We start from the raw sequence: 19,558 nt of genomic DNA on the forward strand, positions 1-19,558 counted from the left end.
ATGTGGGTGCCGTGGTATTCTCCCTGGCATCTTATAAAAGTTAGGAATCCCGCCACTGAGAAGACGCTGACGAATAGAAGCCCCCAGACCTCTATGTCGAAAGGTGATATAAAAGTAGTCAAGCCACTTTCAGGAGCGGGTGGGTTGGTAATAGTTATGAAGTTGACGACTTTTAGGCCAACATCATAAAGCATCCTGGTTGGGTAAACAGAGTAGTTGTTCACAACTATATATGCATAGCCGAAACTATTGAGACCAGACATCGCGTCAGATTTCCTGTGGTCTAATAACGTCAAATTATATCTTTCAGCAATTGTGGCCACAGGACAGAAATTAAAATCTCTCATATTGGCCATTCCATCTTGCCGCATAGTAGACTTCCCTGAAATTCGTATGGGCAGAAAGATGAAATATTTGTGGAAGTCACTATGCTGATCGTCCCAAGCTTGGCGGATTCCTAGTAGGGACAATGTCTTTACTTCTGACAACGTTGTCAAATCACACGTAAGGCATGGGACAAATAGGAGTGGGGTTAAATTGCCCTCGAGCAAGACAAGCTTCACCTTTCCTAAAAATCTTACATGTCGGTGGAGGCAAAATAAATCTTTACGATAATGGATGTGACCAAAAACGAATTCTTGTCGGAATGATGCACCAGAGTGAAGGATTAGGTCTGCGCACGTCCACTTCCATGTAGCTGATTGAGCAAGATTAATGAAGACGATCTTCGGTCGTGCAGATTTCTCTAGGTAACGATATCCATGCTTTCTTAATGGGCTATGCAGTAGATTGGTACCCGTCGTTGCAAATATTGATTGAAAAAGGACCAAATGGCGCAGTGGGGTATATGAATTTTCATCCCTTACGACTTGAAAATATGGGAAGTCTGTGTCCACATCTATTAACATGTCACCGTTATGAGTGAATAGGAAGGTAAGATCAGCATCGAGAAATAAATCACTCCAAGCTGTGCCATTACAATAAGTCAAGCATATTGCGATTACTGCAGCACGGATGTTAATCCACGACATAAGCGACACACTTTTTGGTAAAAACTTGTACTGCATGTTGAATCGAAAGTTTTAGTCGGGATGAAACATGCAAATACCAGGCACTTTGGTTAGAGCTGAAAGAAATATGCAGGAAAGGGAATCGATTCGGATGGGCTATGCATTGCTATTAGGGCTTCTAATCGGGTCGCTATGTGAGGAATTTTTATTCTCCTTGACACATATTTTACGTTGTGTTACATAAGGTAGCGTGATATAAATACATATAAATACATGTGTTCAAAGTCTCCGAGACATTGGCATACATATTGTCTGTAATTATCTTAATACATTTTTCAGAGTTTTGTAATTTGTTTAGATAATTGTATATTACGTATAAACAACTTGAATACACATATAAATATGTATGCAATCATGTATATGTGTAAATATGTGTGCATCATGTAAATGTAAATATATATATATGTATTCAATGAATACATATATATAATGAATACATGAATACTATTCATGTTAATATGTATGTATGTATCAAAGTGCGTTGATTAATCCATAAAAGCTAATAGCAATAATTTTTGGTGCCAATATCCAAATCTCTTATCAAATCTGAGACTAATTGGTAAATAAAAACACTCGAACGCGAACTCGAACTCTGCGTACTATTTTCGTGTAATATAAGGTCAACTGGACCCTATCTATTATATTATTTATTGTTAACTTTATAATCTAAATTTTTGCAAACACATGTTTATCAACATGTTTTCCTACAAAATCTGAGAGATTTCTTGTTTGACTTAAAAGCGAAAAAGATATGTTCTTGTGCAGGCATCAAAATTAAAGCCAATTTTTGCTGAGAGGCTTGTTGGCCGACCTCGTAATGCTTAATAACATTGGTGACTAAAATTTGAATTACTTTACCTTTATTTGATTTTCAAAATGGCGACTGTTTTGGAAACCTCAGGTCAATTGGCGAAATATATATTTTCAGATTTTTAAAATTCGACCACACCCCCTCGAAATCAAGGTCACAAGTTCAAAAAATACATAAAATATAAGTAATTCATATAGCGGAATTTGAAATCACAAAAATCGAGTTGCATGTCGAAAAAATACCTCGATCCCCCGGGTACTCTGAGCAATGTTCAAGGGGTCACACTCCCCACCCCCAGTGGGTGTGGTTCTCGGCGACTTTTAGATTCCAATGAAACCATGTCATGTGATATATCATTTTTCTCAGGACGATGAGTACATTCAGACTGAACAGTTAAAATTTACGAACCACACCCCCAGTGGGTGTGATCCTCGGCGACTTTTCGATTTTAACGAAAACAGGTCTTGTGATATATCAATTTTCTCAGCTCATCGAGGGGATCTCGACGGTATCTTACAGATTTACGAACCACACCCCCAATGGGCGTGGTCCCCTCAAGCTATTCGAATTTAGCAAAACCCTATTGTACTCAGCTCAGGTCACGGGCCAGGCCGAAGAATAGAATTTTTTGCACTACAACACTATTGGTGCAGAGATCAACGCCACCGATTGTACACATACCTGTTAAAAAAAACTTTTTTCATTCAAGATCAGTCATTTCGATTTCTGAGTTGAGATTTTCATTCACACCAATTTCAGTCATTTTCTTTCAAGCTCCCTTCATTTCGCATTAACTGGCTTCATTCCTTGCTTCGCTCCATGTATTAAACTTTCACTCATTTTGATTCAAATCACTTAAAATTCATTTTCATTCACTATCATTCTCATAATCAGTTATATGATTGAAAGTTAACAAGCATGATTGTACAGCACCCAAGCATAGATAAATTTAATCCCAATAGCATGTCGCGCGTCACGAAGGCTGTAGCGTCGCAATGAAGTCTATTCAGCCATCGTGCCTAAGATTGACCTGGACAGAATTTTTCTGCCAATATTTCAACCCGTTTCAATAAAAAATTATTTCATAATGAAAGGACAGTGAGCCACGGATTTGACAATGCTTTACATTCATCCTAATCCCCCTTACTTGCAAACTAAGGTAAAAAATGGGAAAGAATCGGAACCTGACCATTGCGGGAAAAATATATTGTAAATATCCACTAGCGAGACCTGGGTTCCATATTAATTCGTGATATTACCAAATTAAAAAATCAATAAAACACTTATTAAGAAATACAAAAATATATCGACCAAGTAATCATACATCTGGACAACCAACCGTCACAGCTAGGTAAATTGACTGAAAAATTGTTTCAAAATCGTTGGATGTGATTTGAAATTTGACTTCTGACCACAAGGGGATTGTGAGATCCAAATTAGCCAGTGAAATGTGAAGCTGAGAATCTTTGAACAAAATCTCAAGGGTAGATTAGTTAAAAAATGCGGAAAAAAATGAGCTGAGACAATTGATATATCACAAGAGATGGATGTGCCAAATTCGAAAAGTGGCAGATTGTTACCCACTGGGGGTGCGGTTTAAAATTAATAGTAAGTCACTCCAAATTTAGAAGAAGGATATATAAGATGACAAGGTTTCCTAAAAATCGAAAATTGTTTGAGAACTACGCCCACTGGGGGTGTGGCTTCCAAATTTTAATTACTCTCTCGAGATCCCCTCGTTGAGCTGAGAAAAATGATGTATCACATGAAATGTACTCGTTAAAAACAGAAAAGTTCCGGACGGCCACACCCACTCGGGGTGTGGTTCGAAAATTTTAAGTGTTCAATCGTAATGTCCTCATCGTCCTGAGAAAAATGATATATCACATGACATGGTTTCATTGAAATCTAAAAGTTCCCGATGACCACACCCACTGGGGGTGTGGTTCGTAAATTTTAAGTGTTCAGTCTGAATGTACTCATCGTCCTGAGAAAAATGATATATCACATGGAATGGTTTCATTGAAATCGAAAAGTCCCGAGGACCACACCCACTGGGGGTGGGGAGTGTGACCCCTTGAACATTGCTCAGAGTGCCCGGGGGATCGAGGTATTTTTTCGACATGCAACTCGATTTTTGTGATTTCAAATTCCGCTATATGAATTACTTATATTTTATGTATTTCTTGAACTTGTGACCTTGATTTCGACGGGGTGTGGTCGAATTTTAAAAATCTGAAAATATATATTTCGCCAATTGACCTGAGGTTTCCAAAACAGTCGCCATTTTGAAAATCGGTCATCAATTGGTTAAGTAATGCAAATTTTAGTCACCAATGTTATTAAGCATTACGAGGTCGGCCAACAAGCCTCTCAGCAAGATATAATCTAAATTGGCTTTAATTTAAATGCCTCCACCATTTTTTTTCATAGTTCTTCATTGTTTTTAGGTAAAAGACTGCCGCCGTGTGGCGTCCATGTTAAAACGTCCCTAATTTACGAATTAATCTATAATCGCAAATGCAAAAATTTATTTTTATTAATTAAGCCCCCGTCTTTTAATGTGTATTGCCGCAAGACTTTAGCGTGAGTGAAGACTCTAATCCAGATTTGTAACTCATGGAAGGTTACATGATCTCATTCTGGTGATTGGACAAGATTTATAAAGATCGGGCCCGATAGTATCGGACTAACGCAATAAAATGCTAATAACTTTACACACAGTTAATGTAATTTCAAACAAATGCATCTGTTTATTACCGAAGAGTTTGGATTGCCATACATTTAACATTTTAGTGATTCAATCCCACTACCTGCTGCAGAATCTATTTTCTTCTTCAGATTTCGCATCAAATTCCGCCCAGAGAGACTGCACCTACTCCTAAGCTGATTTTCTTCCATCTGTTTTGAAATCTCTTTGGGCTATCCGAAAGCTCAGAATATTTAGAATTCTAGAGTTTAGCCATGACTGGATAATTGGTGACATATATCAATGGGAAGCTCATAATTTGGTCTATTCAAAAATAATTTTTTAGAAAAATAATTACGTTATGTTCACCCCTAGCGGGCAGTCCAATACTATCGTGACCGATCTTTATGTAAGAATGTTGGTTATCGTTTCATTGCACATAACAGGCAGTCCCACATCAAATTATATTTATTATTTACGACAATATTTATTTGACCCATCTGCGTAAGCCATTTATAACATAATTGTTGATACATAAAATGATACATAGATAAATATACAACTTATTTCTGCCCACTTAAACCCGTATCACTTGCGCTTTGCTTAGCAATAAAAAATCTAACTTTTTTAGAGTGTAACATTTATGGTACATATACATAACTCCTTCCACCACCATATTAAGGTACAAAATGTTGTTACAATTCTCCGTCTACTATGTCGTCGTTTTAATGAACAACCTTATTTAACAAAACTTTACAAGGGTGAAAAACATGTTTTTCTTAGCACGAAGTTTCTACCGGTTTCATTTATATGAGTTTACTCTAGAAATTTACGCATGTCACTCTATTAATTTGGCATGTTTGTTAACCTTTCTTCCAGCAGGATCACCAAATCTTATTGAGATGTCTGCAATTCCATTAAAACTATTGGCCCTCCTATTCCTCCTCTATCTGCATACCGAAGCAGCGCCAAAAAGACCGCGTCCAAATCCTAACCTTCATACTGCCGAAGACGAACGTCCTGAATCGAAGAAGCTTCACAAGGACGAGAACATTGGCGTGAAGGATTGGATCAGTAAGGAAGAGTACAAAACCCAACTTGTTGGGATTGGAGGTACCTACGGCGTTTTGAGAGACACTGCTTCTAGGCAAGGAGTGGTCGAATCTGACCATTTTCCGCCAAAATCCATTTACCAGTACTCGCCGGACCCTGAATTACAAAAATTGGCGGAGACAGACATGCCAGCCTTGTCAATGAAGCGAAGGCTGCATAGAGAGTTTACAACGACCGGGGCAAAAGTTTATAAGGAATCACTGCAAAAAACTATGAACACTGCAACAGGCGAACTTAACTACAATAGGAAATTCGTGACCAAACTCAAGGAACACATGGCTAATGGAGAGTACTACAAAGTTGTTTGGTTATCGGTTGAAGAATACAGGAAAAGTTTAGGGGATAAAACACATCGACAGCATAACGAGGACACATTTGAAAAGTATAAAGCCGGAATTTACGACGCTCTCAAGGTTCATGTTAAGCTTGGAATGATAACTGAAGACGAACGGACGAAACTTAGAAAAGAGTTTCAGTTGGATACGTCCCGGCCGGAGGACACGGAATTAAGGGGTTGGGCTAATCAACAAGTACAGGCTAAGTTAAACCATATGAATCAATTTGAACTGAAGCATAGACAGCCTTTTGTTGATAAAGAGTCAGATCCAAAGTGTGATATGAAGAAAGCCGGGAAGACTACCGCTGCGGTACGAAGAAATATAAAACGGGCTTGCAGGGAGATGGCGGAAATGAATTTGGGTAAACGAATGACAAAATTGAAAAGTAGATTTTCTAAAGCTGTCAACTTCTTGCATAGCAGAAACTGGAGATTTACTATGTAGAAGGCAAACAAAACCTTACCTAGTTTTCAGTAGATTATATGTATGTATGTATTTGCTTAGCAATGGATAACAAAATTTTCAATAATTTTAACACATCGCGAAAACTATTTGATAAACCATTCTTACAATAATGTCGAACCACTTCAAATAAACATGATCAATGATATATTAAAAGAGCATACGTGTGGCTGCTATAATAAAACAATATAATAAAAATATCAATCTTGTTCTACAATTAAATGTTATATAATTAAGTGTTGGAAGCAATGATAAATTTCTAATTTTAAGTCACCCAACCTGCGTCACTTGCACATTATCAATCCATATCGCTGATTTTATAATTCAATTATCGGAGCCGCACTTAATTTGAGGTTATAAAGTATTAACTGCTTTTATTAATTTGTGCATGAAAGTATGTAGGTAGCGACCAATTAAGTACTCATTTACTCGTTGCTTAGGCAAATATGTGTATATTATAAAACGTTTGAAGATTTAAAGTTTGACAACAAGTTGAATACATATATCTCTTATACTTACCTAGCGTTACCGTACATTCAGGATTTATGATCTCTTCAGCGGATATCGCAAAATTGATTTTGTTGCTTTTGTATTTCATCGGGTATTTCCTGCTTCTTTAGGAAAATAATCTTTACCCGTTGTTTTTACTTCGACAGCCGCGCTTTAGAGATTTCTTACACTGTTACAAATGTAGTGATGTCACATATGCACTCCGTGATGATATTGATACAGGGCACTTAATCCGTGTTCAAAGTGTGAATGTCTGAAGTGGAAAGTATTAATACTTTTTTGAATCATTTATACAGGCTTCTATATTTTATCATTTTTACTGATAGAATTTAAATTTTAGAAGTAAAACTACTTCTTCTAGAACCATTTCACCCGTGGAGAAAGTGGTTATGTATGTGGATCAATGTTCTGCATCATTTTTGGACTGAATGCGTGTAACACTCACTAAAAGTACTTAGCTGCACTCTGAATTCTATGTTACGTGTACTTTACGACATATAGCCAGAGTAAATTTTTCTTTTTAATAAGTTACCGATTTAACGAGTAAGATTGACTACAAGAAAATTCATTAATTCAGGCACGTTATAAATATGTTGTGGTACATGTGCGGGAGGTAAAATTCAGAACTTTTCATAAAACTCGTAAAACTTAAAAATCAAAAATTTAACATTGGGAAATGTACAGGATTTTCGTTAAGCGACTGATAAAGTTTAACATTTGGTTGGTATATGTAGGAGAAACCCTTTAAAATTTCAACAGATTTGAGGCCGCGAAGAGCGAAAGGTGAAGATCGATGACCTTCCAAAAACCACAAGTATCTTACTTCCGCACCTTGACCACGATTTTTCAGGACGACCTTTGTTTTCCTCCTTAATTAAACCATTTCCCCCAATATTTCAATTCCGCTGAGCTAAAAGTGACGAAATCGTAAAACCGGAAATATTCTCAATAATCGCAAGTTTAGTGCTTTTTCCTAATTTGTGGAATCTGTTATCAAACACACCGGCGCAAAATTCAAACGGCCGCATAACACTGATTCTTCTTCGCAACAACTTCCTCAAATTTATTACCTGGCTAACCTTAACCTGCGGAACTTTCGCGAGTACTATTTTCAACTGTAAAATGGTAGCGATCGACCCCTCGCTCACATAGATGATAGTAATTAGGAAGATTTGCAGGAGACAGACAGAGGTAAATGCGAAGAAAGGAAAACTCCAATAAATTGCAAGTGGTACCATGGTGTACGCAGAAATGGACAGGTACAAGGCGATAATAGCGGGGACCATTGCTGCAGCTATTAACAAACCAATAGTTACATCAAAAAGCCCCTGAACAGATTGAAGAGAGCGATGCATCATAGCGTATACACGTAAGACAAACATAAAGTAAAGGGTGGCCCAAATGTATCTCCCGACTATTTTTTTTGCACGAGTTCAAGATAAAAATCAGCTGTCATTTCTGAACCACTGAATGAGGGTATTCATTATTTCTTCGTATCCTTAGTATTCTTCGTATCGTAAAATAACTTACGAAGCTTACGAGATTTTGTAAGCGTCGTAAGATTTTGTCATCGAAAATCACGTTACTACGCTTACGATTTTTACTAAACTTGACCCCTTGTTTTTTCTTCGTAAACTATTTTACGATACGATGGATACGAAGAAATAATGAATACCCTCAATATTTCAATTTGAAAATTTTACCATGAGAGGTCCAATACAAAGGGTTAATTATGAACGTGATAAAGTTCAGACACAAACGTTACTTGTACACCTATTAAAATCACAAGAAAATTCAGAGAATTTTGGATGTGCTAAGAAAACAGTAACGCTACGGAGTAACAACAATTTCTATACATCCAAAAAATGGTCAGGGCGACGTAGGGAGATGTCGCCTATTACGAAAATAATGATTAAGCCCAAGATTCAACAAAAACTGGAAGTTTGACACTTAATTGTACAATAGAGCAAAATTACTAAAAACAGCTTAAAGAAAAGAACATGAAAATTACTCGTTGCTCATCGCAGAAATTTGTGAAATGAATTAAATAGAATAACACGGTCTATACGATAGCCATTTAAACTCAAATGACACAAAGGAACACTGAAAATTGTATAGAATACGAGGAAACTGTTAAAAAAACTGGCCATTTATGCGACAAAATCAAGGTAAAGAATCCTGCCCGCATATCCTCTTAACCGATGAATCCCCGATCGAGTTATAGCTGGTGATGAACACATAAAATGCACTATATAAAACGGTCAAAAAATTGGATGCACCATGGATGCGTCTGCAGGAATTACAAGGAATGGAATTAATATATTGAATACCATCTTAACTTTGTTTAAACTGAACATTATGAAAAATCCCGAAACATGTGCTCAATTATTTACATAAGGCTACATAATTATCGTGGTTTAATCAAAATCGGAGCGAGACCGCTGACGTCATCGAATAGTCGGTTCGCAAGATAAGCCACACGAGTAAAATCAGCCACCCAAAACCGTCCCCCACGACTTAGAGTAGTAATCAAGTTAATTTTTTCACTAACCATAATGTAATATGTTGACCCTCCCTCTAACCAACAAAATGAATATGAACGGTACGCAGTGGTCGTGGAGGTTGGGGGGGCGCATGGCGAATGGAGCGAGCGCATATATTATGTCATCAGAAAAACGTCGATTTTTACATCACCTACATACATAATGCTCAACCCTTCCCTACCGGACACATGTAAAGCTTACATACGTAACACGAGTAAGATAGGCAACCCAAAAACACCCACTCAACGTTCTGATCAAGTAATATAAGGACGTTCCCATGGGGACGCTAGCATAGCATAGTGTAGGACTTGAGGAGGTGGGGCTTATGGGTCGCACATAAAATATGTCATTAATTTTCCGAGATTTTTGACTTCTATTCAACATTTACGGGACTATTGGCCCCATGCTGTAGTTATGTAGCACAGGAAGGACATGATGCCTCGACCCTAGATATGATTTATTTAGGGTGCATATATAAATTCTCGTATAAACTCTATCCTCCTGTGTTTATATTCTTAAATATGTCAATATTTTTATTGAGTGGTCAGACTGCGTACTCAGAACTAATTAAAAATGTATGCACAGAAACACATACATAATACACTATATACATAATACATATATGATCAAACATATATAATACATGATAAAAGATACATAATAAATTTATCTATCCAGAACAAGTTGTTTGCACTCAACAAATTGTTCTGGTAAAATTCCTATTTAATTCATGTCCGTTATTGACATCGAGTAAATTTTCACAAAAGTTGTTATCCTGACAATTAATCCTTCTCAAACTTCCACTGGATGCGACCAAGTTACGAAGACTTGTAATGTCCTCCGCCATCAGTATTACACAACTTAGATTGATCTCAACCAAACAAGGAAAACTGACATGATCCGAAAGATTAGCTAGAATTACGCTAACATTTACTGTTCCCTCAAATGATAGCGATTGCAATGATGGATAATTCAGCTTATCTGAGAGATAACTTGTTCCTGGTGTAGCTTCTACTGATGCATTCTTCCCAAATAAAAGTGACCCCAGCAAGCAATACCTGTCCAAAAAATTGGTCAACCTTTTTCTCCTTATGGCACTTAAAATTTCAAGGGCTACGAGATTATGGGGACAAAATTCTTGGTCAGATGAGAAGTCATCGTTGTCAGGGTTACCACCAAGGAAGCATCCCTTATGTTCCGCGTCACAGAAATCGTGGTGATTATTATCATTTAACGTGACAATTCTTAAATTCTGGTGAGGGATTTCATGATTTATCGGACATCTCATTTTGCCTTTCTTTCTTAAAGCTACACATTCGTTTTTATGCTGTCTAGAAAGTGACGGAGTAGTTGGATAGTTTTCTGTACGTGTGACTATTTCTGGTCTATCTGACGAATATTTATCCAGAACTCTGATTGGAATGATGTGATAACATGCAAATAACACGGTCATGATAATAATTACTAGTAAGCTTATTCCAGTTGTTACTTTCCGGAAAATTTGTGATGTTTGGCCCTCTTCGGCTGAAATTTAAGGAAATTGTTATTTTTAGTTGGCATACATAACTTCATCATTATTAAACGTACGATTTGTCGATTGTTCCTGTGTAGGGAGCAGAACATCTTGAGGTGGTGAAGCATTATTGTTTGTAAGGGTCCCCCGAAGTAGTGCAGCAGACTCTTCCAAATCTGTGGTGGTGGAAATCGTAGTCAGGTCGCCGAGTCATTCCAAACATTAACCCTCCCGGCACGGCTTTTTCTCAATAACCAGGAGCCTTGTAAGCTGATCCCAAACGTAAACAACGTAAAGATGTGCGATCGGCATGACATTCCAAATTTTAGGCTATATTTAGTGACCACATAAATTTAGTTCTGCTATTTGTTTATCGCCATGACCTTTTTTGACACTATATAAAAGCAGGTAAAACTTGGCGATCAATTTGCTGGATTTCGATCTAAATTAAGTCGAAACCCAGTAATGGTGATTTGACATTTAAAGCAGAAATTAAACTTTTAAATTTTTCATTTCAAGTCGATCGCACAATTTTAAGGTGCTTTTTAAGGGATTTTAAGGGATTAGGACATACTGCTCGGTGAGAATGAATACCCAGGGTACTCAGTTTTGCTCAATAAAGGTACTGTACCCTTATTGAGCAAAACTCGTAGAGAGGTGGGTTAATGGATGTATTGATTCGGCGGCAGTCTGACCATCGTGATATTAGAGAAAGGTTAATCGGGTCAAACATTTTGAAAACCCCATAAATTTCTAAACCCGACCAGCCCGAACCCGACCTTGCAGATCAATTTTAACTGGGTTGACCCGTTACACGACTCACCTATAATGCTCGTTGAATCCGGAATCGAGGTGGGGCCTAATGCTTCGGCCGAATTCTGTATCATTTCTACAATAAAATAATTAAGTGTTGCTTATTTATACTTTATTCTATTCGACCTACAATGAGGAGGTGTAAGGTGGTTATTTATTTTGACCGGACTAATGACAAATTTTTTACGCTCAGAAATAAGCGAACCCGTATTTTTGCGTTTTACAGAATGCACATTTTTTGTATTTGGTGGCGGAATAGAAAAAATGACCCAAAATCCGGATTTTCTAAAAAGCTGTAATTTTTCGAGTTCAGATCAGATTTCAAAATTTGAACACAATTTTTCTCAGAATTGCTTCCCCGAATATTATACAAATGAATTAAAAAATTCATCCTTTCATTTTGATGCTTTGAATTTTTTCAATGCACAAAACTTTAATTGTTCAAATTCGAAAAGTGAGAGCGTTTTGAAAAATCCTGATTTGGCTATAATTTTTTAAATTCCTCCACGGTGGAAAACATTCGCATTCTGGAAAACGCAAAAATATGGGTGGCCTATTTCAGAGCTTGAACAGTTTAAAATCAGCTTATCAGTTTTAGATTGAAAATCAGCTGCAGATATTACCGCCTTACGCCTCTTCATTATTAGTTTGCCCCTATCCCACCTGCAGAATCCTTGTGCTGTAAGGCCAGCAAAATACGTACCAGGTGTTCCACCGTTGCACGACTTCCTACTAATTCTTTCCAAGCCTGCAAAGCTACGGTTAATCTTTCCTTTATGGAATTATAATGATTCCGAGTAATATCTACAATTTTATCTGGTGGGAGTTCCATCGCTTGAAAAAGTTGATTTAAATTAGTTATAACGGGTATACTTTTAGCTAAAATGTCCACCGCGCCAGAAATGTTTTCCAGTAAAGTCATCTATTTGTAAATAATATTTGAACGAATTAAATACAGTTCTTATACAAAATTTAATTTTAGCTACAATACATAAATATATTAAACGTAGGAAGTATGTACGTGTTAAGATAGAGCTTACCTTAAGCCCGAGTCAACTTAAAAAAATTATTATATAATAATTTTGCAACAGACTATATAGTCTGTTGTTGTTTAATATTATCCAGTCTGATGGGAGGAAAACGAATATTGAATCCGCCCCTTGGGCTTACAATATTGTCTCGGGTAAGAATAAGAATCACTATAAAATATACGTACTACATTACACTCTTTCCAGCTCAATCGCTCGCTAAGATGTTGCTACCAATTTAACAAGGTAACACAAACCAGACATATTACAAATGGACAGTGGTTATGCCCCACAAGTATTGATAAGCGATAGCGACATGATGAACTCAATAAACACGACTTTACGTCACAGTGTGATATGTATGGATATTTTATTCAATCTTTTTTTATTGAATGGCTAAAAAGGGGCAAAATCTGCATACAAATCAACGTCCCAGTCATTGCAGCTATTTACTTCCTCGTCTTAACTAAATATTGGTAAGTAACCATGGAAGCACAAACCATTTGAAACGATAAACAAAAAAACTGTGTACTGATTGCAGAAATACAAACAATTTTAAACGATAAAAATACGCTGTGTATTGACTCCGGAAACACAAACAACTTGAATGAAACTCAACAAAGGCAGGATGTATTGATGTTTTTCATATCTTATCACCTACATTTGTACGTGCACAGGGTGGTCACACTCACAAAGTTCTTTGACTGTTGTCTAAACGTTGTGATGAGAATGCGATGATACGCTTCTTTCTCCTCAGGCCCATGAATATTTACCCTTTCTATGTTTGGGAAGTTGAAAACCATCACAAATTTCGTAATGAAACATGCACCAATATTTTTAAAGTTAAGATTAACCAAGTTGGAAAGTACAATTGGCTCATAAATAATCGTCTGATCCTCAATTTACACCTTACGAAAATTTAAGAACAGATTGAAGAGAATCAGCTTGAAAGTAGGTGCAGTCTGTGGGCGGAATTTGATGCGAAATCTGGAAAAGAAACATACGACAAAATATATCTTGGAATAGACTGTTTCTTTCGCGAGGATGCTTTTTGGACGTGGGAAAACAACTTTTGAACACTCATCCATGCCCACTCTCGTTCTGTTTTTCTCTCCTCTTGTTTACTCAAGTCGAATAATTATACTGGAGAATTAATTATAAATTATAACAAATGTTCCAAATAATTAATAAACTTCAACCTTCCTTCTTTAATTTATTATTTTGAACTGGTTCTTATTCTCTTCTGTAGTGATTGGGGAGTGAATTTTGTAAATTATTTTTGGTAAAATTGCATCATTACGGCCTAGCTCGGATTTATTTCAGTGGACTAGCTCGGATTTGGCTGATAATTTTTGTGTAAATACCTATTATGGTCCCCTGAGCAAGAAAATACTTTTTTTTGCGGCGGTCTCGAAAATTAAAATTTCTAGAAAGCTTCGAAATTTTGTATAAAAATTATTTTTTGCCTCAGATTTTCCTGAAAATGATTTTATAGACTAATCAAACTATGCTGAACAAGAATATGAAGGATTTTTTGAAATACATTCAATAGTAAAAAAGTTATAAATTATTGAAATTTTGTATACAAATTTTTCTTGGATGTTCCAGAGAATTTCAAGACTTTGTCTCAGTTTCCCACACGATAGGAATATTTTGTGGTAAAATCAGATTTTCGGGGTAAGATGAGATTTCTAGTTTCCAGCACTCCTAGCTAGCTCTCCTAGGTACCACTACTAGCTAGCTCTCCCAGATAGCTCTCCTAGGTAGCACTACTAGCTAGCTCTCCTAGGTAGCACTACTAGCTAGCTCTCCCAGATAGCTCTCATAGTTAGCACTACTAGCTAGCTCTCCTAGGTAGCACTACTTGCTAGCTCTCCTTTTTCAAAAGCCATTTTCATGAAAATCTAAGAGAAAAATTATTTTTATACAAAATTTCAAGAATTTTTAGAAATTTTATTTTTTGAAACCGCCGCGAAAAAAGGTATTTTTATGCATATGGGACCTTAGGGTATTCACACAAAAAATTTCAGTCAAATCCGAGCTAGGCCGCTATACTGCAATTTTACCATAATTTCTATACCAAATTTCAAAAATTGACAACGTTTTTGTTTTTCGAGACCGCCGTGAAAAAATTGAAAACTTATTTCCGCTATTTTGATTAAATTATAACCCATAAAATGAATGATTTTCGTTCAGATCATTTGTTGTATTGTAATATGATGCACACTTTTCTGTGTGGACGTGCTCTGGTGCTAAGTGTGGAAAGGCCCGTGCACCGCACCAAGTTGAGGCAAGTTGAGCTATCTATCTAACAGAGCTACATTTCTTATCGTGTGGAAAAGAAAATGCAATCTATAGCAGATAGAGAACTGAATTATAAAAATTTGAACTGTATGGCATCCAAACCCTTTGGTAGTAAACATATGCAAGTTTTTTGAAATTGCATTAACTGTGTAGAAAGTTCTGAGCATTTTATTGCGTCAGTCCAATCCAGTAGTGTGAATATGTTTCTCATGATAAATTTACAGGATGTTAAATTTAGTCTCGCCTATGCTATTAGGGTCAACTTTTTAAAAGGTAGATTGAACTCAGGATAAGGAGCTGGACCTGGTGTCGAGTTAATAAGTTCTTTGTCGTGGCTGTATCCTGTGGAACAGTTCACTTTACTTATATCCTCTTGACGTGAAATATCAATGACTCGCTCCAGCATACATAGCTGGGGTCAGAGATGCATCTAAAGAGTGCATAAAGTTTCCATAACCCATTTCTTCCAGTAGCTTATTTACTTGCCCAACCCAGTTCAGTGGACACCCAGTTCAGTGGAGAGTAAAGCTGGCCCCAGACTCCATGATTTACTCATGCCTTGCTTATCACCTCGACAACATTTACACAGCATCCATACTTCCTCTTGCTGTGCTCATCACCTCAGAAAAAAAAAGTATGGATGACTGCCACGATTGCTTGACCTTTTGTAGCTTAGGAACATTTTATTACAAAATCTAGGGGAAGTTAGTTGTTAAAGTAAGGCAAAATTGGATGACTGCAAAACGATTCCTCATTTCTTGTTTGGCTCCAATAAACGTTACAAAAATAATTATGCCACCAAAAAAAGGACAAAATTCACTGCAAGAAGAGGTGCAATTGATTGATGCAGTGCGTGACCGTCCTTGCCTTTGGAACAAACTTCATCCCGATTTCAAAAATTTGATTAAAAAAGAAGCTGCGTGGCTGGAGGTGGGGAAATTGCTGGGAAAAGTAGGTGAGTTTTTAGATATTTCAATGATTTTAGTCCAATTTAGATTACTTAAAATCTAGAATTGTATGCTTTGCATAGAAGACAAAGCAGAAGTCACTTTGGGGTAACTTGAGGAGTCAGTTTGTTTCGTTTTTACGGCGACTCGTAAAACCAACAGGAAGTGGTGGAGGGCGAGCATTTTTCCGCCACGAAGATGCCATGCTTTTCTTGAAGGGGACTGTAGAACCAGATGAGGAGTAATCAAGAAATTGACAAATTTCATTGATAAAATTCAATATTTTGTGATTTTATTTCAGAAATTTTTCTAATCTTGATGATGACGAGGAAAATTCTCAGATGATCAATGATGAAATTGCGATAGAATTATCAAGCATGGGCTCCGTCAGCCAGATTGAGTCAACAATTTTACCTCGGAACAAAGAGGTACCCCCAGGACGGTCACACGCCAAGTTTGGAAAGGTGAGCTACATTTATAAATGTTCGTTTCTTCTTGTAATAATCAGTAATTTGCCAATAATTTGTTGCTGGTTATTATTTTAGAGGAAACTTGATGAATTCGACAAAGAGTTGTTGGGAATGCTAAAAAACGGCCAAGATGAATATGATACATATTGCAAAACACTTGCCGAGAAATTTCGACTATTAAGAAATTCAGACCGAAAAAGATTTTTAGAACTACAATACAGTATCAACTCTCTTGTTCACGAAGCTGAAATGAGGTCACTTTTATCGGGATAAATATTTTGTTCTTAATATGTAAATGCGTTATATTGTGTACGAATTAGGAATTCATATGAATTATATAATTGGTGTTAAGTATCGTGGATTGAATAAATAGCCAAGAACAAAATGGTCAACATAGCCGGTTTCGGATTGGATAAGTCAAGTTGTTCAGAAATGTAAATGTATTTCAATTTAGCGTGTTTTATAATTATGACCATGTCATTGTCTTCGCTTTGAAGTTCAATTATGCTTATTCTCAGTTTTATCTATTTTGCTTACTTCAAGATAATCTTTTTGTAACTTACACATTTTTATGACAATACAATAATTAAGTGACATTAGTAATCTCCTATCGTCTCAAGTTGCCTCATTCACAATCTGTCCATTCTTACATTTTGGACAGATCCATTTCTGTGCCGCATCATTACACTGCACAGAAACTCCACATACACACTTCTGTGCAATCTCGCCATCCGCACAGAAACTCCATTCATACACACTTCTGTGCAGTCTCGCTATCCGCACAGAAACTCTGCCGTTCAGTTTCTACCTTCACAAACCATCCACAAATTTCGAAACACTAACTTTCACACAATTGCTCGTTGGGAGCCAACATCCCCAACACAAGTTAAAACTTTATTCCACACACTAAAAACACAATTCAATTTTAAACCTTTCAACTTAAATTCGTTCATGCTGCCAATCAACAGCTCCTTCATTATTAAAATATCGACAGAACTCTTCTCTAACTTCACCCCCACTTAAGTTAGGATGATCGCTGTTTTCAATGTGTAGCCTTTCCATTCCAGTGTCGCCGACAGTTTCCTCTCTCCAGTTTCCTGTTTCTCCATATTGTGGTCCGTCAGTGGTTATGTTGGATAGATCCTTCTTTGAAATGAGAAAATTGTGGAGGATGACAGCACACCGAACAATTAGTTTAGTAAGCTCTGGATCTGAATTTATGGGGGCGTGAAATATCCTCCACCGCGCAGACAAAATGCCAAATGCATTTTCTACTACCATCCTCCCTCTGCTTAAGCGGTAGTTGAATATCCGCTGCGGGGCTGGCAAGAACTTTCCAGGAAACGGTTTCATGACATTTGGTTTTAGGGAAAAGGCGTCGTCCGTGAGAAAGACGTGTGGAAGACAAGTTTCACCGACCTGCTTGGGGGGTGGAAGCCCAAGTTTTCCTAAATGAAGGGCGTTTCCCAGAGAAGATCTCCCGAAAACACCTCCGTCCGATTGAGAACCACTAGCACCGATATCCACGGCAGTGAACTTGTAGTCGGGTCCAACAATTGCAAGGAGGACGATCGAGTAAAAGTTCTTATAATTATAATTGGTGGAGCCGGAATGTGCAGGGGATCGGATCCTAATATGTTTTCCGTCCATCGCTCCGCATGCGTTTGGATAATCCCACAATTCCCGGAATCCAGCTTCGTTATCTTTCCAGTTTTCTTCCATCGGTTTCTTCAAATGTAGTGGCCCAAGTTTTGTGCAGATGGACATCATGACCTCTCGCAAAATAACGGACACAGATTGTGGTGAGACTCTATACGAAAACGCCATCTCCATTTGCGTATTCCCAGTCGCCAAGTATCTTAATAATAAATATATGATTAGAATAAATATTAACAAAGGATTCTGAAAAGTTGACATCACCTCAACGTAATTGCAAGCTTCTGATGAGCAGAAATGGGCCGCAGATGGGTATTCTTTCCTTGAATTTCACTGCATATGAGATTGTAAATTTCGTCGTAATTTTCCTTATTCATTCTAAAAACCATCCAATAGTTGAAGCATTCAACAATAATTTAAACAATTTGTTAAACCATTAATCTGAGACGATATTAATTAAAACAATTCATACCTAAAATATAGTTGGTGGTATTGAGGATCGTCCCGAAGTTGTTTAGCAAGAAATCCATGATCGAGTCGCTGCTCAAAAATTTTCCTCATGTAGAGTTGACGAGGTTTACGCTTCAAGCGGCGTCGAATTCGTCGAAGAAGAAGAATCTTCAGTGCCAGCTCACGATTTACCGAGGGCATTTTTAATAGATATACAATTTATGAATGAATTTCTAGAGAAAATGGGAATGCTTTCGTGGTGACGATGAAGGCATGAGGAAAGCAAGTATAGATGCGATAAATTATCGTACGAGAACGTTATGGTTACGGTGATAAGCAAGGCATGAGTAAATCATGGAGTCTGGTGCCAGCTTAAAGCAATAAAGCATCTCTTAGTATGGCGATGCTCTTCCATATTACAAATCCTCATCATATAGTGCAGGCATTGCTTGATTATGTGCATCTTCATAGGGGGAACTCCGAACTCTAAGCGAACAATATATCTAGGGATGCATCTACTTATACCCAACAGCTTCTTGTAAAAATGTTGTTGCACATCCTCTAACAGTTCTAAATATCGGAGTTTCCATAAATGACTGGCGTGTAACGTGGTGCTAGCACAGATAGAACGAAATAATGTGTACTTTGCAAGCCATGAGTTAGCTTTTCCTTCAATTAAAACTTTCCACACAGATCCCATTGCTGCAATTCCCTTCTGCTTAAAATGTTTCGCAAGCTTGGTATATACTCCAGAGGACGAAAATAGGACCCATTTATGTATATTCTGATACAATTTATATTTTATCATCACCATATCTGAAACCTAATCCATGCTGCAACC

At 37.2% G+C, this 19,558-nt stretch overlaps 3 protein-coding genes across 7 annotated transcripts; 1 reads left to right on the forward strand and 2 right to left on the reverse strand.

The window, feature by feature from the left end:
- Positions 1-10,052: 10,052 nt before the first annotated feature.
- LOC110860945 lies at positions 10,053-14,285 on the reverse strand. 4 transcript variants are annotated; one of them, XR_004837439.1, is made up of 5 exons: positions 12,903-14,285; positions 12,486-12,784; positions 11,873-11,938; positions 11,124-11,379; positions 10,053-11,060 (listed from the first exon to the last, which is right to left on the reverse strand). XR_004837439.1 is itself a non-coding variant. In XM_022110060.2 (5 exons), exons 2-5 carry the CDS (start codon positions 12,782-12,784, stop codon positions 10,231-10,233), a joined length of 1,257 nt encoding a protein of 418 aa, XP_021965752.1. In that variant the 5' UTR covers positions 12,903-14,215; the 3' UTR covers positions 10,053-10,230. The 4 variants fall into 4 exon arrangements, 1 of the variants encoding a protein (XP_021965752.1); XR_004837440.1 differs by having other exon boundaries at positions 12,566-12,784; positions 12,903-14,284; XR_004837438.1 differs by having other exon boundaries at positions 12,526-12,784; positions 12,903-14,282.
- A 783-nt stretch (positions 14,286-15,068) lies between these two features.
- LOC118439442 lies at positions 15,069-17,024 on the forward strand. 2 transcript variants are annotated; one of them, XM_035860747.1, is made up of 4 exons: positions 15,069-16,145; positions 16,225-16,382; positions 16,443-16,605; positions 16,687-17,024. In XM_035860747.1, the coding sequence occupies exons 1-4, from the start codon at positions 15,927-15,929 to the stop codon at positions 16,882-16,884; spliced, it is 738 nt and encodes a 245-aa protein (XP_035716640.1). In that variant the 5' UTR covers positions 15,069-15,926; the 3' UTR covers positions 16,885-17,024. The 2 variants fall into 2 exon arrangements, 1 of the variants encoding a protein (XP_035716640.1); XR_004837425.1 differs by having other exon boundaries at positions 15,069-16,149; positions 16,225-16,605.
- A 526-nt stretch (positions 17,025-17,550) lies between these two features.
- Positions 17,551-18,918, reverse strand: LOC118439435. Its single transcript, XM_035860737.1, has 3 exons — positions 18,740-18,918; positions 18,532-18,645; positions 17,551-18,469 (listed from the first exon to the last, which is right to left on the reverse strand). The coding sequence occupies exons 1-3, from the start codon at positions 18,916-18,918 to the stop codon at positions 17,551-17,553; spliced, it is 1,212 nt and encodes a 403-aa protein (XP_035716630.1).
- Between the last annotated feature and the right edge of the window lie 640 nt (positions 18,919-19,558).

This window comes from Folsomia candida, unplaced genomic scaffold (genome assembly GCF_002217175.1).
Source record: "Folsomia candida strain VU population unplaced genomic scaffold, ASM221717v1 Fcan01_Sc036, whole genome shotgun sequence".
NCBI lineage: Eukaryota > Metazoa > Arthropoda > Collembola > Entomobryomorpha > Isotomidae > Folsomia > Folsomia candida.

What these genes read in the sequence shown, in the direction of transcription:
- LOC118439442 (XM_035860747.1), top strand. Translation starts at nt 15,927, where the DNA reads ATGACTGCAAAACGATTCCTCATTTCTTGTTTGGCTCCAATAAACGTT. An exon ending in TGGGGAAATTGCTGGGAAAA is followed by an intron (nt 16,146 to 16,224) that starts GTAGGTGAGTTT and finishes TGCTTTGCATAG; the next exon opens with AAGACAAAGCAGAAGTCACT. An exon ending in CACACGCCAAGTTTGGAAAG is followed by an intron (nt 16,606 to 16,686) that starts GTGAGCTACATT and finishes TTATTATTTTAG; the next exon opens with AGGAAACTTGATGAATTCGA.
- LOC118439435 (XM_035860737.1), bottom strand. Translation starts at nt 18,918, where the DNA reads ATGCCCTCGGTAAATCGTGAGCTGGCACTGAAGATTCTTCTTCTTCGA. An exon ending in TACCACCAACTATATTTTAG is followed by an intron (nt 18,646 to 18,739) that starts GTATGAATTGTT and finishes GATGGTTTTTAG; the next exon opens with AATGAATAAGGAAAATTACG. An exon ending in AAGCTTGCAATTACGTTGAG is followed by an intron (nt 18,470 to 18,531) that starts GTGATGTCAACT and finishes TTTATTATTAAG; the next exon opens with ATACTTGGCGACTGGGAATA.
- LOC110860945 (XM_022110060.2), bottom strand. Translation starts at nt 12,784, where the DNA reads ATGACTTTACTGGAAAACATTTCTGGCGCGGTGGACATTTTAGCTAAA. An exon ending in GGATTCAACGAGCATTATAG is followed by an intron (nt 11,226 to 11,872) that starts GTGAGTCGTGTA and finishes CCACCACCACAG; the next exon opens with ATTTGGAAGAGTCTGCTGCA. An exon ending in ACAGGAACAATCGACAAATC is followed by an intron (nt 11,061 to 11,123) that starts GTACGTTTAATA and finishes CTTAAATTTCAG; the next exon opens with CCGAAGAGGGCCAAACATCA.